Here is a 25861-nt window from a genome sequence, read left to right as displayed (position 1 = left end):
GAAGAATCTGTGATTATTCTTCCTGCGAAGGTTCTTTCATCTGAGGAATTCGGGAATAGATAAATAGCCTTTTTGCCTGATCAGGGTAGGGTACCTGAACCTGATAAAGACGACTTGGGCTTTAACATTTAATTTCATAATTTTCCAAAACTTTTACTACTAGAGATTGCTGAAACAGGAAAAGGCTTCTGATCCACAACAGTGAAGCCAATAACAGCTTTTGTAATGTTCAGCGGCAGAATTACATGATACAGAACATGGGAGAAAGAGTAAGCCATCTGGCCCTTTGAGCTTGCTCTGCTATTCAATAAGATCATGGTCGGTTTGATCATGGCTTCACCTCCAATGTTTTCACTGCCCAGCATAATCCTTAACTCCCACATCTATCAAAAATATACCTAACTCAGCTGTGTGAATAAAGTCAATGAGTCAGCCATCACTGCTTCCCAGGGAAGAGAATTCCACAGACCAACAGAAAAAAAAATGTGTCTGTCTTAGATGGATTACCCCTTATTTTTAAACTATGTCACCTGGTTCTAGTGTTCCCTATGAGAGGAAAGATCTGCACACTATCCACCCTAACATATTCCCTCAGGATTTTATTTTAAAATGACCTTTCATTCGTATGAACTCCAATGGAGTTTTTTCAATATTTTTCCACTCATTTATAGGTTGTGGGCATGGCTGGGTTATTTCTAATTCTCAATTGTTCAGCGAATAGTGAAGGATTAACTGCGGGTTGCTATGGGTCTGGAGTCACATGTAGGCCAGACCAGGTAAGGAAATCAGATTTCCCTAAAGGTCATTAGTGAAACAAATGGATTATTACAACAATCAACAGTGGTTATATGGTCACCACAAACTAGCTATGTTCAAATTCCAAATTTTTACTGAATCCCAATTTCACCATCTGGTGTGTTGGGATTCAAATCCATCTCCTGAGATTATAAACCTGGGGACCTAAATTACCTGACAAGTGACATTATCGCTATACCACCATCTCTCCCACATTGGAATCCTTCCAACCCAGAAAGGAGTTCAGTGAACCATCTCTGAATTGTTTCTAATACAATTATTTTTTTTCAAATAAGGTGATAAAAACTGCATACTATTATATTGTTGGGGCAGAAAAGCTTTTGCTCATTTCACTGCTTTCAATCCTCCATGCTGGTATTAATCTAAGCTACTGGCAACATGTGGGGAAGGATGCTCACACAAAATCTTCAGCAGAAGATAATTTCTATCTTGACGAACAGTAAGCTTATTTATTTCATTTTACTTATTAGGTGGCATGGTGGCTCAATGGTTTGCATTGCTGCCTCACAGCTCCACAGACCTAGGTTCGACTCCACCCTCAGGCAACTGTTGGCGTATGTTTCCTCTTGGTGCTTCAGTTTTCTCCCATAGTCCAAAGATGTGCAGGTTAAGTAGACTGGCCATACTAAATTGCCCATAGTGTCCAGGCATGGCAGGCTAGGTGGATTACTCGTGGGAAATGTAGGGTTACAGGGATGGGACCTGGATAGGATGCTCTTCAGAAGATTGGTATGAACTTGATGGGCCAAACAGCCTGCTTCCCTTTAGGGACTCTATGATTAATAGTGAGTTACATTACATGAGATACACAATAGGATTTTGTAGGACATCAGATCCAACCTCAGAGCAAGGTTCATATTACTATTAGTGAAGCATTCGCATAAAGCATTGGTAATAAACACTAAACCAAAAACAGTACCATTTACCTCCTCTGAATAACAGTCCTTTATATGGGCAGAGCTTAATTAGCCTCACTTATCAGTTTTTGCAACACTCTTCATTTAAATTGATATTGCTTTTCAGTTATTTCTGCCAAAAAGAACAAACTAGTAGTTTCCCACCATAGAGCAGCATAGTGGTACAGAGGTTAGCACCTCACAGCACCAGAGACTTACTTTTGATTTCAGCCTGGAGTGACTGTCTGTGTGGAGTCTGCACACAATGTGGACTTCAACAGTTTCCTCATTTCCCCTTCCCCCACCTCACCCTAGTTCCAAACTTCCAGCTCAGCACTGTCCCCATGATTTGTCCCACCTGCCTATCTTCTTTTCCACCTATCCACTCCACCCTCCACCCTGACCTATCACCTTCATCCCTCCCTCCCCCCACTCACCTATTATACTCTATGCTACTTTCTCCCCACCCCCACCCTCCTCTCATTTATCTCTCCACTTTTTAGGCACTATTCCTGATGAAGGGCTTTTGCCCAAAACGTCGATTTTACCGCTCCTCGAATACTACCTGAACTGCAGTGCTCTTCCAGCACCGCTAATCCAGAGAATGGAGTCTGCATACACTGCCTGTGTCTCCATGGATTTCCTCCAGGTGCTCCAATTTTCTCTCAGTCTAAGGACGCAAAGGTTTGGTGGACTGTCAATGCTAAAATTGCCCTGTGTTGTCCAGGATTAGTTATGGTAAATACTGACTTACAGGGATAGGATGGACGCTCTTCGGAGAGTTGGTGCTGGGTGGCTTTGTTCTGTTCTGTAATGATTCTATATTATATTCCCATCTGCTAAACGTCTGTCTACATTACATCAGGAAATATAGTATTCTTTATTAAACTTAGAATTGTACATACTTTTCTGAAGAACTGTGGCTTTACTCAGCTTCTGGGATCCAATTAAGAAATCTTGCTGTTGGCACGTAGGGACGATTGACTGTAATTCATCATATCCTTTCTGTGAGGCAATCATTCAGAAATTGTTCAGAAATAGTAAGCTGATTAATTGCAAATTTGCTGTACAAACCTTAGATACTCAGTTTTGAAGCTCAGTTTAAATTTAAATGTTGTACCTTGATGGCATCCCGTCTCTTTTGTTCAGCCTGCGTATGAGCCTGTCTCCGTCTGTCTTTATAAGTTTCTTTATAGGCAATTTCCTGCCTGTAATCACTATCTTCATCATCTGCAGTTGGAGAACAATCATTGTCTGTCATGCAATCGGCTACAAGAAAACAGAATGTTTTCAATCACTTCATTAACAGTGAAGATGTTTTTAAATATTTCTCTTTATCTGTTTTAATTTTGGAAGATTACCAAAAGACCATAACACACAGGAGCAGAAATTAGGCCATTCAGCCCATCGAGTCTGCTCCACCATTCAATTATGGCTGATACGTTTCTCAACCCCATTTTCCCAATTTCTCCCAGTAACCCTTAATGCCCTTGACAATCACAATCCTTCTTAAAAGTAATCAATGACCTAGCCTCCACAGCCCTTTGTGGCAGTGAATTATCACTGCAGCAAATTACTGTATCTCATATTAACCTGTCCTAGTGTTAAATCTCCTTGAGGATGGCATAGTGGTTAGCACTGCTGCCTCATAGATCTAAGGGCCCGGGTTCAATTCTAGCCTTGGGTGACTGTCTGTGTAAGCTTACATGGCTTTCCTCCAGGGTGCTCCAGTTGCCTTCTAGAGTCTAAAAATGTGCAGGTTTGGTGGATTGGCCATGCTAAACATTACCCCATAGTGTCCTGGGATGGGCAGGCTAAGTAGATTAGCCACCCTATGGGATAGGGTAGGGGCTGAGAGTCAGGATCAGACAGTCTTTGGAGGGTCAGTACAGATTTGATAGGCCGAATGGTCTCCTTCTGCACTGCAGAGAGTTTCTATGATTTTATGATTTGTGACCTCCTCAATGATTCACTGGATAAATGTCCCACACAGCAAAAGGACCTTAGGAGAAAATTTTCTCTTAAGAGTCATAGAGGCAGACAGGATGGAGGAAACAGACCTCTTGGTCCAATTTGTCCATGCTGATCAGATATTCTAAATTAATGTAGTCCCACTTGCCAACATTTGGCCCATATACCTCCAAACTCTTCCCATTCATATACAACATTTAAATGGCATCTGAATGGGTAATTGTGTCAGTTTTCCGCAACTCCTCTGACAGCTCATTCCATACACGCACCACCCTCTGCATAAAGTTGCTGCCCTTAGGACCCTTTTAAATCTTTCTCCTCTCACCTTAAACCTATGCCCTCCAGTTTTGGACTCCCCTACCCTGGGATAAAGACCTTGACTATTCACCCTATCCAGGCCCCTCATGATTTTATAGACCTCTATAAGGTCACCCTCAGCTTACAATGCTCCATGAAAAAGGCCCCAGCCTATTCAGCCTTTCCCTTTAGCTCATCTGGACCTGGGGATTTGACCATTTCTTTTTAAGGCTCCAATACCTCCTCACTCCCTCTGTCAAATTGCTCAAGAACCTCATTGGTCTCTTCCCAAATTTTGTACCTTACGCCCTCCATCTCCGATGTCCCTCAGCTCTATGCAGAGACTGCCCCCTTATTTGTTAATCCATTGACGGCAGAATTCAAACCTGCATCTAGATATCACTTCAGCAGACCACTTTCAGCCAATGAATCTTTACAGGTATTAATTTTTTTCAATTCATTCACACGGACATCGCTGGCTAGGCCAGTATTTATTGCCCATCCTTAATTACTTAGAGGGCAGCTCAGAACCAAATCACATTGTTGTGATTCTGGAATCATGTGTAGACCAGACCAGGCAATGATGACAGTTTCCTTCTCTAACAGACATTATCAAGATGGATTTTTCCAACAATCAACAACTGTTTCATGATCAACATTAGATTCTTAACTCCAGATTTTTATTAAATTCAAGTTCCACCACCTGCCAGAGTGGCATTTGAACATAGATGCCCAAAACTCAACTCTAATCTCTGGATTAACACTTACAATAGTACCACTAAGCCACTGCCTCCCTTTAACACCGTAAACACTAATAAAGCAAAGAAAAGGACCAACACAAGGAAATTGGAGGAGAAGTGGTTTGGTGGTGGGGGTTGGGGGGGGGGGGGGAGGGGGGGGGGAAGAGAGAGAAATTTAAAAAAAACCCAAGAGGTGTACGAACAATGAAAATACAACAGGAACCGTAAGAATTTAAGAGGTCAACATTCTGGTCAAAACCACCCAGCAAACTAAGTCCCAACAGTGACTGTTTTTCTCTTCCCCTTCCCTGGATTTTCAAGGCACCCAGTTCACAAACATCTTAAGTTACAGCCAGCATTTTTCAAGCTGATGTTCATACACTGAAGTCAGTTTAGGGAGTCAGCGGCAGAGATCAGAATAAGAAACACAGATGCAATTAAAATAACAGATTGCTTCGGTCTTTCACTCTTTCTAATTGGAATATATATTGCTTTGCCCCATCTATCCTGTCCTCCAGACTTTTGTTGAAGTCCTAATTGAAGGAGAAGAGTGATTAATGTTTAAAGAGACTAAATAATATGACAATAACCAAAATTTCCTTATATGCTTCTAGTAAATTGGCGCACAAAGCCTCTACTTTTCTGAACTGCAACAAACCATCAAACAGAGGGAATATAAACAATGAACACAGACAGGGTGCATTCTGTTTGTGAATTCCTTACCTGTGTTAGGTACAGAGGAGGCACTGGTGGAGCCTGTGTTTGATGTTATACTATTTGCTCTTGACACTACACTTCCTTTTCTAGTATTGTCAGCAAAGAACCCTGGTGAAAAAGAAAATCAAATTATTCACTGTGTGCAAACCAAATAAGAAAATGCTCATGCAAGAAAGGAAGATACCTGTAGTTAAAGCTGCCTCTTATGCTTTTTTGCATTTATGTAGCACCTATCATGATCTCAGCATTTCCAAAAACTCCTTCCAGGCAACTGATTATATTTCTTTAAAAGAGACAGGAAAATGTATATCTAGATGACTGAAATACTACAAGTTATGCTGCAGTTATACAAAGTCCTGGTTAGACCCAACTTCAAGTACTGCCAGCAGATCCGGGCCTTCGCATCTAAGGCTTACTGTGTCCGAACTGGAGCAGAGAAAAGCTGTGCAGAAGCTGCTGCTGCAGCTGCTTGAGACCCGATTTTCCTGCTGAGGGTGAACTGGTCGATGCCTGGGCCCAAACAGCAGCATCGGTTTGAAGTGTCATCTCTTGCCAATGGCTGACTCTCTGTCCTGGGTAATACTAGCAAGGCCTCTACCGGTATTTGAGTTCTTTCTGTTGCTGCCAGCTCTCCTGGCCCAGGAATCATCTCAAGGCACCCTTGGCACTGTCTGTTGTCCCAAAACCAATTCAAGCCAACTCACCAATCAGGTAATAGATTTGTGCAGCAGAACCAAGGCCATTTAACCCATCATGTTCATGCCAGCTCTGGAGAACACCTGCACAATCCCTTTCCCCTACTCTATTCCTGTAGCCCCACAATGGCACTTCTGTCAAGTGCCCTGCAATTTTCCTTTAAAGTTACTCATTGTCTCTGTTTTCATCACCCTTGTGTGCAGCAAGTTCCTATCACTCCTACTCACTGTTGTAGAAAAAGTTCTTCCTCATATTGCTTCGGTGTCTCTAATCCAAAACCTGAAATCTGTGCCTTCAAGTCCTTGTACAATCATCAAATGCCTATCTTATCCAAACTTTGCACAGGTCTATCAAATCACCTTTCACTCTCATTTGTTCCAAGGAAGACAACAGCACTAAGAAAAATCCAAAGGATTATTATACATTCTCGATTTATAGGTTTGCTCACCGAGCTGAAGTATTCATTTTCAGACGTTTTGTCACCATACTAGATAACATCTTCAGTGAGCCTCCGAATGAAGCGCTGGTAATGCAGCCTGCTTTCTATTTATATGTTTGAGTTTCCTAGGGTTGGTGATGTCATTTCCAGTAGTAACATCATTTCCTATGGGTGATATCATTTCCTGTTTTTTTTTCTCAGGTGGTGGTAAATGCGATCCAAGTCAATGCGTTAATAGAGTTCCAGTTGGAATGCATTGGTTCTAGGACTTGTCGTGTGTGTCTTTGCTTGGCTTGTCCTAGGATGGATGTGTTGTCCCAGTCGAAGTTGTGTCCTTCCTCATCCGTACGTAAGGATACTAGTGAGAGTGGGTCATGTCATTTGTGGCTAGTTAATGTTCATGTATCCTGGTGGCTAGTTTTCTGCTTGTTACAGGTCTTGCAAGGTATTTTGTAAATGATATTAGTTTTGCTTGTTATCGGTATGAGGTCACACGCTGAGAAAAAGAACAGGAAATGACATCACATACAGGAAATGATGTCACCACTGGAAATGACATCAACCACCCTGGAAACGCAAACATATAAATAGAAAGCAGGCGACACCACCAGTGCTTCATTTGGAGGCTCAATGAAGATGTTATCTAGTATAGTGACGAAACAGCTGAAAATGAACTTGCCAGCTCAGCCAGCAAACCTACATCCAGAACCTCAACCTGAGCTACATATCTTCTCAAAACTCGCTTTTATTTTAGGTATATGAGGAGCAAGACAATAACCAATAAAAGTAGGGCCCTTTCAGGGCAATAGTGGTATTTCTACGTGAAGCCAGAAGACCCCGCTGAAGTTTCAAATGAGTTCTTCAAAATTTCAGCACGGTGGCTCAGTGGTTAGCTCTGCAACCTCAACGTCACGGACCCAGGTTCAATTTCACCCTCGGACAACTGTCTTTGTGGAGTTTGTGCATTCTTATCATGTCCGCTTGCATTTCCTTGCAGTTTCGTCCCACAGTCCAAAGATGTGCAGGTTAGGTGGATTGGCCACGCTAAATCTACTCAATCTCTCTTCATAGCTAGCACCTGCCATACCAGACAACATCCTGGTGAACCTCCTCTGCGCCCTCTCCAAAGCATCCACATCCTTTTGGTAATGTAGCAACCAGAACTGTACACAATGTTCCAAATGTGGCCGAACCAAAGTCTTATACAACTGTAACATGACCTGCCAACTCTTGTAATCAATACCTCGTCCGATGAAGGAAAGCATGCCTTATGACCACTCTATCGACCTGCATTGTACCCTGAAGGTGGCAATGGACCTGAAACACCCAGATCTCTCTGTACATCAATTTTCCCCAGAGCTTTTCTATTTACCATACCGTTCATTCTTGAACTGGTTCTTACAGAATGAATCACCTTGCATTTGCCTGGGTTGAACTCCATCTGCCATTTCTCTGCCCAACTCTCCAAGCTTTCTACATGCAGCTGCATTCACTGAGAGTCCTCTTCACCAAATGCTACTCCACCAACCTTAGTGTCATCTGCAAACTTGCTAATCAGACCATCTATACCTTCCTCCAGGTCATTTACGTAGATCACAAATAACAATGGCCCCAACACGGATTCCTGTGGAACACCACTGGTCACAGTTCTCCATTATGAGAAATTCTCTTCCACTACTACTGACTCCTGCTGCCCAGCCAGTTCTCTATCCATCGAGCTAGTACACCCTGGACCCACTCCCCAACACCAGGTCCAGTATGGCCCCTTCCCGAGTTGGACTATTTACATACTGCTCTAGAAAACCCTCCTGGATGCTCCTTACAAATTCTGCTCCATCTAGACCTCTAACACTAAGTGAATCGCAATCAATATTGGGAAAATTAAAATCTCCTATCACCACCAGCCTGTTGCTCCTACATCTTTCCATAATCTGTCTACATATTTGTACCTCTATCTCATGCTTGCTGTGGGATGCCTGTAATATGGCCCCAACATTGTTACCACACCCTTTCGATTCCTGAGGTCTGCCCATATTGCCTCACAGCTCTCAAGTCTTCCATAATGCCCTCTTTCAGCACAGTTGTGATATCTTCTCTGACCAGTAATGTTTCCGTGCAGTATGACTATGATTCACAACTTGGGAAGGATATACTGGTGTTCAGGAGGTACAAACTTAGGTTTGCAAGAATGATATCTGGATTTTAGGGATTAGGCTTTGAGGAGAAATTATACAAACTAGGTCTGTTTTCTCTAGCATTCGGAGTGTTCAGGACCTTCTAATCAAAGTATTCAACATATTAATTGGAAAATGTGGGGTAGATACAGATAAATTATTTCCACTGGTTGAGGATTCTAGATGAGTTAATTGTAGTTGTCTTTTTCCTAGGGTGACAATCATAGTCTGAGAATCAGGACCAGACCATTTCAGGAGTGATGTTAGGAAGCACTCACACACAAATTATGGTGGATGTCTGGAGCTCTCTTCCACTAACAGCAGTGGATGCTGGATCAGTTCATTTTAAATCTGAGATAGATTACTCTTTTTGTTACGCAAACTTGTTCAGGGATATGGACCAAAGGCAGGTATATGGATTTAGATCATATCTCACATAATGGTGGGTTAGGCTCAACAGACTTAATAGCCTACTCCTGTTCTTATGAAGTAGCCCTTCTCGGCAAGAAGTTATAGTTCCTTAGCTTTCTTATTCCAACATCAGTTCTTGATTTCCCTAGAGTCAGAGATGTACAGCACGGAAACAGACCCTTCAGTCCTATTTGTCCATGCCGACCAGATATCCCAACCCAATCTAGTCCCACCTGCCAGCACCTGGCCCATATCCCTTCAAACCCTACCTATTCATATACCCATCAGGATGCCTTTTAAATGTTGCAACTAGCCTCCAATACTTCCTCTGGCAGCCCATTCCATACACACACCACCTCTAAGTGAAAACATTGCCCCTTAGGTCTCTTTTATACGGTTCCCCCTCACCCTAAAACTATGCCCTCTACTTCTGGACTATTTATCTATTTATCCATGCCCCTCATGATTTTATAAACCTCTACAAGGTCACCCCACAGCCTCCGACGCTCCAGGGAAAACAGCCCTAGCATATTCAACCTCTCCCTATAGCTCAAATCCTCCAACCCTGCCAACATCCTTGTAAATCTTTTCTGAACCCTTACAAGTTTCACAACATCATTCCAATAGGAAGGAGACCACAGCTGCACACAATATTCCAACAGTGGCCTAACTAATGTCCTGTACAGCCGTAACATGACCTCCCAACTCCTGTACTCAATACTCCGACCAATAAAGCAAAGCATACCAAACACCGCCTTCACTATCCTATCTACCTGCAACTCCACTTTCAAGGAGCTATGAACCTGCACTCCAAGGTCTCTTTGTTCAGCAACACTCCCTGGGACCTTACCATTAAGTGTATAAAGTCCTGCTAAGAGTTGCTTTCCCAAAGTGCAGCACCTCACATATATCTAAATTAAACTCCATCTGCCACTTCTCAGCCCATTTCCTAGTTCTTCTTTGTAACTCCATCTTTCCTGTATGATGAGCTCTCGTCTTTGATCAGGCATAGTGAGCTTTCTTCTTCTTGTCAATGTGGTGTTGGATGGTCATTCTCATTGAACCAGTCTTGGTGTTTCTTGGTCTTGTAACCAATAAAGTTTTCATTGCATGAAAGAATGGCTGTATTCAGTCTTTCCAGATTTCCTCCACTATATTAAAATTAAATCTTTCAGATTTTGGTGAAGACATTGTTGGAAGTTTGCCAGTCTGCTGGACTCTTGAAACTGCTCAAGACTGGCTTCTTTCTGAACTGTTTCTTCATCTTTAGTTGCTTCTGTGGCATTTGATGGACATAGAGAAGCAGATGAACTGGTAGCCTGTCTATCACTTTGGTAATTAGGACAACCTGTTGATCTCAGGATCAAATGATGAAGCAGTCAATCATATGCCAGTGCTTTGATCATGAATATCTCCAAGAAGTCTCAAACTTGTCCTTTTGGCAGAAGAGTGTACTGGGGATGACCAGCTGGTACTGTGCATATTTGGTGAGCAGGATAATCCTGGTAGAGTTGGAACTCTTTTTCTGATGGTTCCTTTCCAGAGTTGGGCATCCTTTTCAACCTGGTGTTGAAGTCCCCAAGAAGAATAACTTTACCTTCCTTAGGTATGTTGATTATGGTATCCAGGGTGGAGCAGAAGCCTTTTTTGGACCCCTCTATGCCATCAGAGCATAGACATTCATGATCATTGCCTGCTGGTTATTTGCTGTTTGGAGAGTTATGAAACATCTGTTGATGCCAACAGAGAATTCTAAGATTTCCTATTTCAGTTTGTTTTCGATGGTGAATCCAATTCCATATGCCCTAGGTTGATCCTCGGATTTACCTCTTCAGAAAAAGGTATAACCACTACCTTCCCTCAGTTGCTCTTCGAGGCCTCTGCAGGGTAAAAATATCAATATTGAAGTGCCTGAATTCATGGGCAACAAGAGCAGTTCGTTTTTCCAGATGATGTTTTTCTTGATATCCATGAGGGTTCATACAATCTGAAATTAATTTGACTTTGTTATAGACCGCAGGTAGATGAGCCCAATGGATGCATATTTCCAGCCAGGTTGGTGATGGAACAGACTATTTTAGGTCATCTTTCTAGCCCCTTCCTTGTGCTGGCTGAGCAGAGTGGATCCAGAGGGCTGCTCAGTTATGAGCAAAACTGACGAAATGGTCTCCTGTTCCTAATCCAAGAGTGAAATGACTGAGTTCAACTCTACTATCCACTTGCTGGTCTGAAGCCAGGGACTTCCAGATCTCTCAATTCTGTCCCTGTCACCTCATCAATCATTGCAAAGCTTATGTTGTGCATTTGGGAGCTCGAATTCCTCTACGTAGATGCCTTGTGCTGGATATCTTTTTTTACATGGGAATGATGCCGGACATCAACAGTCACACAGTCCTTGACAGAAAGTAGATTGAGCTCCAGTGTCAAGAAAACCTCAGATGTAGGCCAGACCAAGAAAATCTGGGATGTCCCTACTTTAACCTTTTTGCGCTTTGTCTGGTTCCTTCTCTCCAATTTTACCATCATGGGTGGCCCTGCCAGGAGGTGAGGATTCCTGACAGCACTGCTCTCAGGATCAAAGTAATTCTCAACCCTCTCCACTGCACTGCAGCAATCCACAGAAAGCACTTGTCAGACCACATCTAAAGGAGTGTGAGCAGTTATGGGTGCCTTTTATGAAGAACTGGAGGCAGTCCAGAGAAGATCACTAGGGTGATCCTGGGTACAGAAGGAATGTCTTGTGAGGAGATGTTGAGTAGATTGCGCCTGTACTTGTTGGAATACAGAAGAATGAGAAGTGCGGCGCGATGGCTCAGTGGTTAGCACTTCTGCCTCACAGTGACAGGGAGACAGATTCGATTCCACCTTCAGACAACTATGTGAAGTTTGCATATTCTCTCCATGTCTATGTGGATTTCCTCTGGATGCTCTAATTTCCTCTCTCAGTCCAAAGATGTGCAGGTTAGATGAACTGGCTATGCAAAATTGCCCTTAGTGTCCACGGATGTGCAGGCTAGGTACATTAGCTGTGGAAAATATAGGGTTGCAGGGATAGGGTAGGCCTGGAAGGGATGCCATTTGGAGAGTTGGTGGGGACTCGATGGGCTGAATGGCCTCCTTCCGCACTACAGGGATTCAACGAGAGCTGACCTTATTGGAACATACAAGATTGACAGGGTAGTTGCAGAAGGTCGTTCCCCTTTGTGGGAGAGTCCAAGACCAGAATACATAACAAGGTTGTGCACATCTAAGACAGAGATGAGGAAGAATGCCTTCTCTCAGCAGGTAGCGAGTCTGTGGATTTCTTTATGCAGAGGCTGACTCATTAAATATATTCAAGGATGACATTAACAAATTTTTAATCTGTAAGGCAACTGAGTATTGTGGGGAAAAGACAGGAAAATGGAGTTGAACATTATCAGATCAGCCATAATTTCGAAGAATGGTGGAGCAGACTCAGTGGGCTGAATGACCAACTTCTGCTCCTAAGTCTTATTGCCGATTCCCAAAGCCAAAACAGCAGGTAAAAGTCTACCACTTGCTGTGGGTATGGAGTCACATGTAGGCCAGACCAAGAAAGAAAGACACTGGTTGAACCAGATGGGATTTTATGACAATTGTCAGTGTTTATATGCTAGATAATTTGACCTCTCCCACTACTACTGACTCCTGCTGCATCAGGAGTGTTCCATCAGCTTTCTTGATTACTTTCTGCATGTCTGTGACATTTCAAAGATCTATGCACCTGAACCCCCAAGTCTGTTTGGATAACCATTGAATTGAACTTCAGACCATCTTGAAGGTAGCCCTGCTGATCTTTTTTCAGTCCAAAATGGATAACCTTACACTTGCTTACACTGAATTCCATCTGTGAGTTTCACCCTTCATTTAGTCTATCAACATCCCTTTGTAATTTTATGGTATCATTTACACTATCTTGAAAACTACCTAACTTTGTGTCATCAGCAAATCTGGATACATGGTTTTCTATGCCATTATCAAAGTCATGAAAATTAAAGTGAATAATCAAGGCCCTAACACCACCCTTGTGTGACATCACTGGTCACATCCTGCTGATTTGAGTGCCTACCCATTATCCCTACTTACTTTCACCAGCCACTCAAACAATTTCCCAACCATATCATTAACTTGCCTTTAATTCCACGGGCTTCTAACTTAGTTAATAGTTTCTTATGTAGGACTTTAGCGAATGCAGTGCCACCACCCAACACCCTTGACCTCAAACATGTGTAGAGTAAGGATAAAATCATTTTGAAAGGCAGAGAGTACATCAAACTCCAATAGAAAGAACACTTCAAAGAACTCCTAAACTGCAACACAATCATATATAAGGATGTGTTTGAAAAAATCCTTCAACTCCTCATCAAACACAACCTTGGACTTCCACCCAGTATGGTAGAAGTTGAAACCCACCATTAGACATGAAAAATGGAAAATCTGCAAGAGTGGATGGGATTCCAGCAATTTTCAAATTTGAAACAGCAAAGCTTACCTGTCATCTCCACTGTGTTCCTGAAAACCTGAGACAAAGAAGAAATCCCTGCCAACTTCAGGGATGCTGGCATTGTCAATGCCTTCAAGACTGAAACAAAATGTACTGTGGGAACTACCAAGGATTCTCCCGACTCTCTATCGTCAGAAACATCATCACCTGAATCCTCACAAGGTGCCTTCTCCCATGCTCTGGGGGAAATCCTTCTTGAAAGCCACTGAGGCTTCTGACCAAACCATGGAACAATGGGCATGATTTTCACTGCTCGGCAACTTCTAAGAGAAATGCCAGGAACACTACCAATCACTCCACATGGTATTCTTCAAATCTGACCAAGGCTTTTTACTCAATCAATTGGGAAGTGCTATGGAACATCTTGCTGAAAGCTGGCTATCTGGAGAAATTCAACAACATTCTGTGTGTCAAGCACAAGCTGATAGTGACAGTCCTCTCGAACAGTAATATGATGGATTCCTTTGAGGTCAAGACAGGAGTCAAGCAGGGAGGTACTATTGCCACTATCTTCTCCATCTTCAATGCCACGGTTTCCTATCTTGTCAAAAACAAGCTTCCCAGTGATATGGTCATTATGGAAAACTTTATAACCTCAACCAATCCAAGAAGAAAACGACACCGACCTTGCCTGTGGAACTTCAGTACATGAATGATGTCACCCCTGTTCTCTCAGAACAGAATCTTCCAATCTCACTTAACACTTTCATGGAAGCATACCAAAGACCTGGTCTCAGTCTCAACCTCAAAAAGATTCAAGAATGGCACTTGGAGTTTAATTTAGATAAATATGATGTGTTGCATTTTGGTTAGGCAAACCAAGGCAGGACTTATATGGTAGGGCCCTGGGGAGTGCTGCCGAACAGAGAGATCTAGGGGTGTAAGTGCATAGTTCCTTGGAGGTGGAGCCACAGTTAGACAGGGTGGTAAAGAAGGCATTTGGCACACTAGCCTTCAATGGTCAGAACATTCGAGTATAGGACTTGGGACTCGTGTTGAGGCTGTTCAAGACATTGGCGAGGCTGCTTTTAGAGTGTTGCATCCAATTGTTGTGTTGGGTAGGCTAGAGGTTATTTAGGTGGACAAATCCCCAGGGCCGGATGGGATTTATCCCAGGTTGCTGAGGGAGGCAAGAGAGGAAATAGCTGGGGCCCTAAGAGTTATTTTTGTGGCATCCTTAAATACAAGGTGAGGTGCCGGAGGACTGGAGGGTTGCTCATGTTGTCCCCTGTACAAGAAGGGTAATAGGGATATTCCGGGTAACTACAGACCAGTGAGCCTTACGTCAGTGGTGGGAAAGTTGCTGGAGAAGGTACTGAGGGATATGATCTATTTATATTTAGAAAAGAATGGGCTTATCAGTGATAGGCAACATGGTTTTGTGCGGGGGAGATCATGCCTTATCAACTTTAATAGAGTTTTTCAAGGAAGTGACCAAGTTGATAGATGAAGGAAGGGCTGATGTCGTCATATACATGGACTTTAGTAAGGCATTTGATAAGGTTCCCCATGGTAGACCAAAGCAGAAGGTGAAGTCACGTGGTGTGCAGGGTGTTCTAGCTAGGTGGATAAAGAACTGGTACTGGCTGAGCAACAGGAGACAGAGTAGTAGTTGAAGGGAGTTTCTCAAAATGGAGAAAGGTGACTAGTGGTGTTCCACAGCGGTCAGTGTTGGGGCCACTGTTGTTTGTAATATACATAAGTGATCTGGAAGAGGGCACTGTTGGTATGATCAGCACGTTTGCAGGTGACACGAAGATTGGTGGAGTAGCAGAAAGCATAAGGGACTGTCAGAGAACACAGGAGGATATAGAAAGACTGGAGAGTTGGGTGGAAAAGTGGCAGATGACTTTCAATCCAGAAAAATGTGAGGTGATGCATTTAGGTAAGACTAATTCTAGAGCAAATTATACAATGAACGGAACAGCCTTGGGAAATGTTGATGGGCAGAGGGATCTGGGAGGGCAGGCCCATTGTACCCTGAAGGTTTCTGCACAGGTGGATATAGAGTGGTCAAGAAGACATATATTATGCTTGCCTTCATTGGACGGAGTATTGAGTATAAGAGCTGGCAAGTCATGTTAAAATTGTACAAGGCATTGGTTTGGCCACATTTAGAATACTGTGTACAGTTCTGGGAGCCACATTACCAAAAGGATGTGGACGCTTTGGAGAGGGTGCAGAGAAGGTTTACGAGGATGTTGCCTGGTATGGAAGGTGCTAGCTATGAAGAAAGGTTGAGTAGGTTAGGTTTATTTTCATAGAACATAGAACATGGAACATAGAAGAATACAGCGCAGTACAGGCCCTTCGGCCCTCGATGTTGCGCCGATCCAAGCCCACTTAACCTACACTAGCCCACTATCCTCCATATGCCTATCCAATGCCCGCTTAAATGCCCATAATGAGGGAGAGTCCACCACTGCTACTGGCAGGGCATTCCATGAACTCACGACTCGCTGAGTAAAGAACCTACCCCTAACATCTGTCCTATACCTACCCCCCCTTAATTTAAAGCTATGCCCCCTTATAATAGCTGACTCCATACGTGGAAAAAGATTCTCACTGTCGACCCTATCTAAACCCCTAATCATCTTGTACACCTCTATCAAGTCACCCCTAAACCTTCTTTTTTCCAATGAAAACAACCCCAAGTGCCTCAGCCTTTCCTCATACGATCTTTCTACCATACCAGGCAACATCCTGGTAAACCTCCTCTGGACCCGTTCCAGTGCCTCCACATCCTTCCCATAGTATGGCGACCAAAACTGCACACAATACTCCAGATGCGGCCGCACCAGAGTCTTATACAACTGCAACATGACCTCAGTACTCCGGAACTCAATTCCTCTACCAATAAAGCCAGTACGCCATATGCCTTCTTCACCGCACTATTTACCTGGGTGGCAACTTTCAAAGATCTGTGTACATGGACACCAAGATCCCTCTGCTCATCCACACTACCAAGTATCTGACCATTAGCCCAGTACCCCATTTTTTTGTTACTCTTACCAAAGTGAATCACCTCACACTTAGCTACTTTGAACTCCATTTGCCACCTTTCTGCCCAGTTCTGCAGCTTATCAATATCCCGCTGTAACCTGCCACATCCTTCCTCACTGTCTACAACTCCTCCGACTTTCGTATCATCCGCAAACTTGCTCACCCAACCTTCTAACCCCTCCTCCAGGTCATTTATAAAAATGACAATTAGCAATGGTCCCAAAACAGATCCTTGCGGAACACCGCTAGTGACGGCACTCCAAGATGAACCTTTGCCATCAACTACTACCCTTTGTCTTCTTCCAGCCAGCCAACTCCTAATCCAAACCTCCAACTCACCCTCAATGCCATACCTCCGTATTTTTTGCAGTAGTCTACCATGGGGAACCTTATCAAACGCCTTACTAAAATCCATATACACCACATCTACCGCTTTACCCTCGTCCACCTCCTTAGTCACCTTCTCAAAGAATTCAATAAGGTTTGTGAGGCACGACCTGCCCTTCACAAAACCATGCTGACTATCCTTGATCACATTATTCCTATCCAGATGTTCATAAATCCTATCCCTTACAATTCTCTCTAAGATTTTGCCCACAACAGAAGTGAGACTCACCGGCCTATAGTTACTAGGGTTATCCCTACTCCCCTTCTTGAACAAGGGAACCACATTTGCTAGCCTCCAATCTTCTGGCACTACTCCTGTAGACAACGAGGACATAAAAATCAAGGCCAATGGCTCTGCAATCTCCTCCCTTGCTTCCCAGAGAATCCTAGGATAAATGCCATCAGGCCCAGGGGACTTATCTATTTTCACCCTTTCCAGAATTTCTAACACCTCTTCTCTACATACCTCAAAGCCATCCATTCTACTTAATTGTGACTCAGTATTCACATTGACAACAATGTCCTGTTCCTGATTGAATACTGACGAAAAGTATTCATTCAGTGTCTCCCCAATCTCTTCAGCCTCCACACGCAACGTCCCACTACTATCCTTGACTGGACCTATTCCTACCCTAGTCATTCTTTTATTCCTGACATACCTATAGAAAGCCTTAGGGTTTTCCCTAATCCTACCAACTAAGGACCTTTCATGTCCCCTCCTTGCTGCTCTTAGCTCTCTCTTCAGGTCCTTCCTGGCTACCTTATAACTCTCAGTCGCCCCAATTGAACCTTCACGCCTCATCTTTACATAGGCCGCCCTCTTCCATTTAACAAGGGATTCCAATTCCTTATTAAACCACAGCTCCCTCACACGACCCTTTCCTCCCTGCCTGACGGGTACATACTTATCAAGGACACTCAATAGTTGCTCCTTGAACAAGCTCCACATATCAATTACGCCCTTGCCTTGAAGCTTACTTTTCCAAGCCACACATCCTAAGTCATGCCTCACCGCATCATAATTTCCCTGCCCCCAGCTATAACTCTTGCCCTGTAGTGCACACTTTTTTCATTAGAAAAAAGATGATCAAGGGGTGACCTGATTGAGGTTTACAAAATCATGAAGGGTATAGACAGGATGGATAGAGACAAGCTTTTTCCCAGGGTGAAGGATTCAATAACGAGAGGTCACGCTTTCAAGGTGAGAGGTGGAAAGTTTAAGGGGGATGCACGCGGCAAGTACTTCACACGGAGTGTGGTGGGCATTTGGAACGCGTTGCCAGCAGAGGTGGTGAAGGCAGGTACGGTAGATTCACTTAAGATGCATCTGGACAAATGCATGAGTAGGTGGGGAGCAGAGGGATACAGATGTTTAGGAAATTGACCGACAGGTTTAGGCAGTACATTTGGATCGGCTCAGGTTTGGAGGGCCGAAGGGCCTGTTCCTAGGCTGTAAATTTTCTTTGTTCTTTTTAATTCTGGTTGTTGTTTTACGGGAAGAATGTTGTCAAACTTGAGAGGGCGCAGAAAAGATTTTCAAGGATATTGCCGAGACTGGAAGATTTGAGTTAGAGGTTTATAAAATCATGAGGGGCATGGATAGGATGAATAGCCAAGGGTCTTTTTCATGGGATGGGAAAGTCCAAAACTAGAGGTCACAATTTTAAGGTGAGAGGGGAAAAGGTTTAAAAAAAAACGTCAAGGACAACTTTTTCACACAGAGGATGGTGCGTGCATGGAACGAACTGCCAGAGACACTGATGGAGGCAGATATAATTACACTAATTAAAAGGTATTTTATTGGGTGTATGAATAGAAAAGGTTTAGAGGGATATGGGCCAAATGCTGCCAAATGGGACTAGGTCAGATTGGGATGTCTGGTCAGCATGGGTGGATTGGACTGAAATTCTATTTCTGTGCTATATGACCCATACCAATCTGTCCCAAAGCAAATTCTAGTCTATCCCTCTATGAAGATCAATGGAGAAATCCTCCCAAATGTTTAACATTTCCCCTACCTGTCAACCGACCTATCATTTAAGGCTGATATTGATGCTGTGATTCATTACCACATCCTCGTTTAGAAAACTTGGAAGAAACGCCTGTTTCAGGACTTTGAGAACATCTGTCAACAAAAGGAAGTTTGAAAAGGAACTGGAGAAAGAATCGCCTCTCATAATTACAATTACACCTTTCATAAAGAGAGGTAGTTCTAGGATCAGGCTCAGCAGCCACACAACAAACCACACAACCCATGACCAATGACACGGAATTTCCTTGGAAGGCAATCATACTTTTTAGTGACTTATTGCTGACAATGATGGATCTAGCAACATCTCCCTATTTTTGTCCGTCACTCCCTTTGAAATAAAGGCCAACATTCCATTTGCTGTCCTGTTACTTGCTGAACTTGGATGCCTGCTTTTTGTGATTCATGGACAAGGACTCCCAAATCCCTCTGTTCCATAATTTTCTGATGTCTTTCACCATTTAAATAATGTTCAGCTTCTCTATTCTTCCTGCCAAAGTTCATAACCTCACATTTCTCCACATTGTATTCCATCTGCCAAGTCTTTTGCCCACGCACTTTAACCTTCAATTTCCATCTGCATGAATGCTGCCTAGTCAACAATTTCCACAAATGAAAAAAGTATCACTGGGAATCAGCTCAAGGTGATAGGAGGGGCAAATTGAACCAAGGTGATGTTTCCTGAAGACTAGGTGGTCTCTCTAAAGAGAAGGCTGCAGGACAGGTCCAACACTGAGACACAGGAGCTTGACCCACTCTGTAATCTGTTGTAGGCTTTCAGTCTTTGTACTCACCAGAATCAAAACCATTATCGCTGAACGAGGAGTCAGTCTGCAACCAGGTGAAGATTCAGAACAAGAGAAAAAAAGACATCTTTAATAAGAATTAAAAATCATATTTATCACCTTTTAAAACCCCTCCCAAATGATTGCACTATCCCTACCAGCTGTGAGAGGTCCCCACTCTGAACCCTCTCTCTCCATTGACTGCCAGGCAATGACTGCCCCTCATCATCCCAAATACCCCCAGCCCAACACACCCAATGCTCCCACAAAGTCACCATCCCCATATAGACACTGACCTGACTACTCCACAATCCCACACACTGACTCCACAGATGCCCCCACCCTATCCCTCAAACCCACCCTCACACCCCCATACCCACCACCACTTCCTCTTCAGATCCACTCCCTCCTCTCAAACACACCCCATCCCTTCACCCCCACCTCCTCACCCCGCCCCCATCCACAAACCCCTCCCCCACCCCCGGGGCCGATGCGATTCTCGCGGCTCCTGTTGCCCCGAGGCCGCGGTGTCACTGGGTCGACAGCGCCGTGGAGAGACCTGCACCGGCTCCGTTCCCCAATCCCAAATCTCTCACTCGATCCCCCGATGTCTCTCACTCAATCCCCTCTCACCCTCCCAAATGGATCTTCGGTCGCGCCGCTCTGCTCCGTCATGGCGCCGCTCTGACCCCTGACCCCCTGGAGAACGACACCATGCGGCCGAAGATGGTGCAGCAGAATTACAGCGCAGAGGGAGGCTGTTCGGCCCTTCGTGACTGCACTTGCTTAATATCTAGTACCAATCCCCTCACATCATTTTTATCCAGCGCCCTCTGAAATACATTATTTGAACCTCCCTCTACCACCTTTCCGGGCAGTGTATTCCACATCCCAACTACTCACTAAGTGAAAACGTTTTTTTCCTCACATCACCCTTGCTTCTTTTACACATCACTTTAAGTCTAAGTCTTCTTGTTCCTCTAACATTTCGGAACAATTTATCCGTATCTGTTCTTTCCAGCCCATTCATCATTTTGAAACTGCTAATCAAATCTTCTCTGAACATTCTTTTTCTCCAAGAACAGGAGCAGGCCTTTCAGCTCACAATTTTGTGCAGGACAAAATGTTTCCACATAACTGAAGTTTGTCATTCCTGGAACCATTCTTGAAAACTGTTTCTGCCCACTCTCCAATGTGTTCAGATCGTTCCTATATGGCATTCATATGTACACCATACTCCAGCTGAGGTGTAGCAAAAGCCTTTGTACAAGTTCAACATTACTTTCTTGGTTTTGTGCTCTAAAGCTGAAGACACTGTCTACTTTATTAACTGCTTTCTCCAACTGCCACCTTCAATGATCTGTGCCCATATATACCTAAGTCCCTCTGCCCCTGCATCACCTTTAGAATTGCACCCCTTATTTTATAGTGACTTACAGTGGTCTTACCACCAAAATGCATTAATTCATATCTCTCCGCATTGAATCACAACTGCCATGTATCCACCTACTCACCAACTTGTAAATGTCCTTTTGAAGGTCCAACTGCCCTCCTCATAGTTTACAATTCTTCCAAGTTTTGTGTCATCTGCAAGCTTTGAAATTGTTCCTGCATATGAAGACCTAGGTCAATATAGATATCAAGAAAAGCGAGGGTCCCAATGCCGACACCTGGGAACATAACTACAAATATTCCGCCAGCCCAAAACGTAACCTGACAATTACTCTGTTTCCTATCATGAAACCAATTTTGCATCCACATCACTACTGTACCATAGATAACAGAAATATTCTCTCTGATACTTTCTGATCTCTCTTCAAAAATACCAGCAAGTTAGTAAAACACTTACTTCCCCTTTAGAAATCTATGCTGACTCTTCTTAATCAAACCATCTTGTTATCAGGATAATTCTATCCTGAAGAATTGTATCTAGGAGCTTCTCCACCACCACAGTTAAACTGACTGGTTTTTAATTACTCTGAATATCCTTACAAATTTCCTTGAAACCCCTAATGTTTGCAATTCTCCAGTATTCCAGCACTTCTCTCAAACCTAGAGAATATTCAAAAATCAATAGTTAGCCCCTCTGTAATTTCCACTCTCAGCTAAATTGGGAAATAGGCTGAACCTTATTTTTGAAGAAGACCTAGAGGCATCCTAGCTTGAGGTCTTGGACTTCAAGTGAAAAGAAGGTAATTCTGCCTGCTGGCTATTTGCGTTCGCGATCTGTGCTCACATAAACATCTTACGGTTGGTCATCTGAATGCTTTATGATCCAGGGCTGACTGAGCTTCAGTGATGATTCTTCTGTAAGCAGAAGTGCAGCTTACAACTGCACTTTCACCATGGCATGATGTGGTGAGATAGCTGATGATCTTCAACTATGAGAAAGTGAGGACTGCAGATGCTGGAGATCAGAGCTGAAAATGTGTTGCTGGAAAAGCACAGCAGGTCAGGCAGCATCCAAGGAGCAGGAGAATCGAAGTTTCGGGCATGAGCCCTTCTTCAGGAATGGTACTTCCTGTACCATGTGCCAGTGAGGCTGGGAATAGGAAAATAGTACAGTTATATACAGAGGAACCTTGATTATCGAAATGAGATGGGCAGACTCTACTTCATTTGGATAATTGATTTTACCTTAAACAAGGGAAGCCATACTGATATAACACTGTGCTCTACTGGTGAATTTGCTAAAATCTATAATTTTAGTGAGTCTGCCATTTAAACAAACTAATGTTTGCAGTCTGCAAATTACAGATTAAAATGAGAAGGACTAAACACTTACCATGAAATCCCAGAATTAAACAAGGTCCTGAACAGCTTCTATGATCGTAACAGCATTTGTCAGTTTCCGGGAACTCAGTCTCACAATAGAAAGACAGAAGCACTGTCTCGCACATGTGTTTATGTTCTCAGCCTTTTTTTTAAATGAATGGCCCGGTAAAGTTATGGGAGTAGTGTAAAACACTTACTTTTGCAAAGGCTGTATAACAACATTTACTTAAAAAAATCTAGTCGCTGACGCTTGAGCTGCTTGTGTTTCTTTGTTTTTGCCAGCGTTTTCACAGCTTCTTCAGTCCAGGTAAACTGAATACACTTGTCTCTTTGATGTAACGTTTTTGCAGGACCTTGAAATCTTCTTCGGGATAATCCGACATTCAGATAATTAATACTGGATCATCGCAGTTCCTCTGTATGTAGCTAAAGAGCTGGTGGAGGATGGGCAGCTTCAGTTATGTGGAAAATTGGGAAGTATTTGGGGCAGGTGTGACCTGTACAAGAAGGATGGGTTGCACCTAAACTGAAGAGGCATCGATGTGCTGAAAACGGAAGTTGCTCGTGCCACTCAGAAAGATTTAAACGCATGAGGCAGGAGAACAGGAACCAAACAGTAGGACAGTGAAATAACTCCGGGAAGGCCGGTATCTCATCCACCAAGTCACCCTTTACTTACACGTGCATTGTACATGATACTGACCCAGCTAGCTCAGAGTCAGCTCCTAGAGTGAACAGTACTCCAACATTCCTGTTTATCTTTTCTTTATTGTTTTCTTTTCTTCGCTGCTTATCTTTTTCCCCACAGCACCCATGTTGTATGTAAGTGCTGTGACTAAGTAAAAATGTATCATGTGAAGACCTTATTCTATATTTCCACGAACAGGAAAACACCCATGTGGTCAGGGAACCAGTGACAAGAAAAGCCCATTAAGGGCAATGCTTAAGTGAAGGAAGTGAAGGGGGAGGGTAGGGATTAAATTAAAATAGAATTGGAGGGGGGGATAAAGCACTCCACCCCCATGGTATCCACCTCTGACATTTCAGTTTATTTTTGGCCATTCAGCTCAGTCAGGAGATTCTAATCTTTTGGTTATATGTTTTTTCTTCCCCTACTTCCCCGAACTGCACTCCCCCCCTCCCCCCCACCCCGCTCCACAACAGCAGTAGTACTTATTTTTCCTCACAGCACCCATGTTGTGTATGTCTAAGTGCAGGGAATCAGTAAAAACACCATGTGCAAAATAATTTTATTCAACATTTCCACCACCAGGAAAAACACGCATGTGGGCATGAACCAGCAACAAGCAAAGCCTGGTAGGAACAATGCAAATGTGAAGGAGGGAGGGTAAGGATTCAAATCAAAGTAGAATTGGACAGGAAAATAAAGCACTCCACCCCCTGCGGTGCCCACCTCTGAGACTCCTGTTGATATCTGTCAGCCAGGACTCTGTGATTGGACCAGGCTAACAGCCCCAGTCAGGGAACTCATATTCTATGAGGTTCACCTGGCTGACATTGTTCCAATCACCACATCCCTCCTCCTTTAAGTCCTGGGATGTAGACCTGTTCTTATAGCTTCAAGTCCGTTTCCTCTGATTTTGCCTTGAATACCAGTAATATGTTCAAGACCAGAGCTCGTCTCTTTCGGCGGTAATGATGTTGAGGCTGCAACATCTGCTCTGTCCATCTTATCCTCAGAGGTTTCTTAATGCTAAGTGGAAGGGGAGAATCCATGGGTTCTGATAGCCTTAGCAGATGATTTGAGGAGCCCAGTATATTTTGCACTTGCCCGTTTGCAAGGTTGCAGCTTTCATGTGGTCCATGTGCTTATTCAGGACTGCCTCTCCAACGCAAACTTTGTAATCATTAACTTTGTATGGACTCTTCTCTCTATTAGTAACCTTGTAGGTCCCTATAGTTGGGTGAAGGGTGATCCTATAATCAAATAGGAACTGGAATGCTTTGGTATCAGATGAAGCTGCAGGCTGTTTCTTTAAGTCTGCCTTCAAAGTTTGAACGGCACTTTCCATCAGACCATTGGATGTTGGATAGTATAGAGCTGTCCTTACATGTTGAATGCCATTGGACTTTCAGAAATTACTCAAATTCCCTGCTGCTAAATGATGGCCCAGTGTCTGTGAGCAATACCACCAGGAGTCTGTGTGTTGCATTGGATTATTACAGTTTTTCAATCATTGTCCCAGTGTTTGATGAATGAACTTTATGCATGTTCAACCAGTCATAGAGTTCTACAGCATGAAAACAGGCCCTTTGGCCCAACTTGCCCGTGCTGCCTAGTTTTCACAATTTAAACTAATCCCATTTGCCTGTATTTGGTGCATATCCCTCTATACCTATCCCATCCATGTACCTTTCTAAATGCTTCTTGAATGATGAAACTGTACTCACTTCCACCACAACCTCTGGTAGCCCATTCCAGATACTCAGGAGAAAGTGAGGACTACAGATGCTGGAGATCAGAGCTGAAAATGTGTTGCTGGAAAAGCGCAGCAGGTCAGGCAGCATCCAAGGAGCAGGAGAATCGATGTTTCGGGCATGAGCCCTTCCTGAAGAAGGGTTCATGCCCGAAACATCGATTCTCCTGCTCCTTGGATGCTGCTTGACCGGCTGCGCTTTTCCAGCAACACATTTTCAGCTTATTCCAGATACTCACCACAGTATGAAAAATTTGCCACTCTGAACCCTTTTGTATCTGTTGCCTATGGAAGAACTGGCACAGTTTGATGTGTAACCAAATTCAGGGTTTACCTGACCATTCCCATGAATGTGGGGAGCTGCTGCCAGTAGTTTCTGTCCTTGTTGACACTCTGGGCACTACCCCATCAACGTGGCTATGTCGGCATCCAGTCTTGGCCACCAGACATAACTTCTTGCTAACATCTTAATTTTGGAAACCCCTGGATGACCGTGATGGAGTTCAGCCAGTATCTGATGGCGACCTTTACTTAGGAAAATCACTCTTGCTCTCCATTGTAATATGCCATCCCCAATGGTGATCTGGTCTTGCCAGATCCAGAAAGGGTTCAGTTCTGGTTGTGACAGTTCCTTTGTTTCGCCTATCACCATCAGCTGTTTTCGTTTTGTCCAGTGTCTGATATTGTTGGCAGTGACTAGAAGGGTGTCCAGAAAGTTTAAAAACAGAATGGACTCTTCTAGTGGCAACACCACAAGTGGTG

General features: G+C 43.5%; 1 protein-coding gene across 2 annotated transcripts in view; it reads right to left on the bottom strand.

Moving 5' to 3' along the window:
- The window catches only part of mlx (MAX dimerization protein MLX), a 56719-nt gene extending 36147 nt beyond the window's left edge, over positions 1–20572 (bottom strand). The window contains exons 1-5 of one of the 2 annotated variants that reach the window (XM_043721579.2): positions 20520–20572; positions 19896–19932; positions 5444–5545; positions 2833–2981; positions 2618–2717 (exon numbers count right to left, since the gene is read on the bottom strand). In XM_043721579.2, coding sequence (XP_043577514.1) covers positions 2618–2717; positions 2833–2981; positions 5444–5545; positions 19896–19932; positions 20520–20561 — 430 coding nt within the window. In that variant the 5' untranslated portion in view covers positions 20562–20572. The remainder of the gene's footprint in view (positions 1–2617; positions 2718–2832; positions 2982–5443; positions 5546–19895; positions 19933–20519) is intronic. The other variant, XM_087977677.1, reaches the window with a different exon arrangement.
- Positions 20573–25861: the final 5289 nt, after the last annotated feature.

This window comes from Chiloscyllium plagiosum, unplaced genomic scaffold (genome assembly GCF_037043375.1).
Source record: "Chiloscyllium plagiosum isolate Xiang-an unplaced genomic scaffold, Cpla_swu_hap1 HiC_scaffold_32, whole genome shotgun sequence".
In the NCBI taxonomy this organism is placed as follows: Eukaryota; Metazoa; Chordata; class Chondrichthyes; order Orectolobiformes; family Hemiscylliidae; genus Chiloscyllium; species Chiloscyllium plagiosum.
This window is presented reverse-complemented; position numbering and strand designations above follow the sequence as displayed.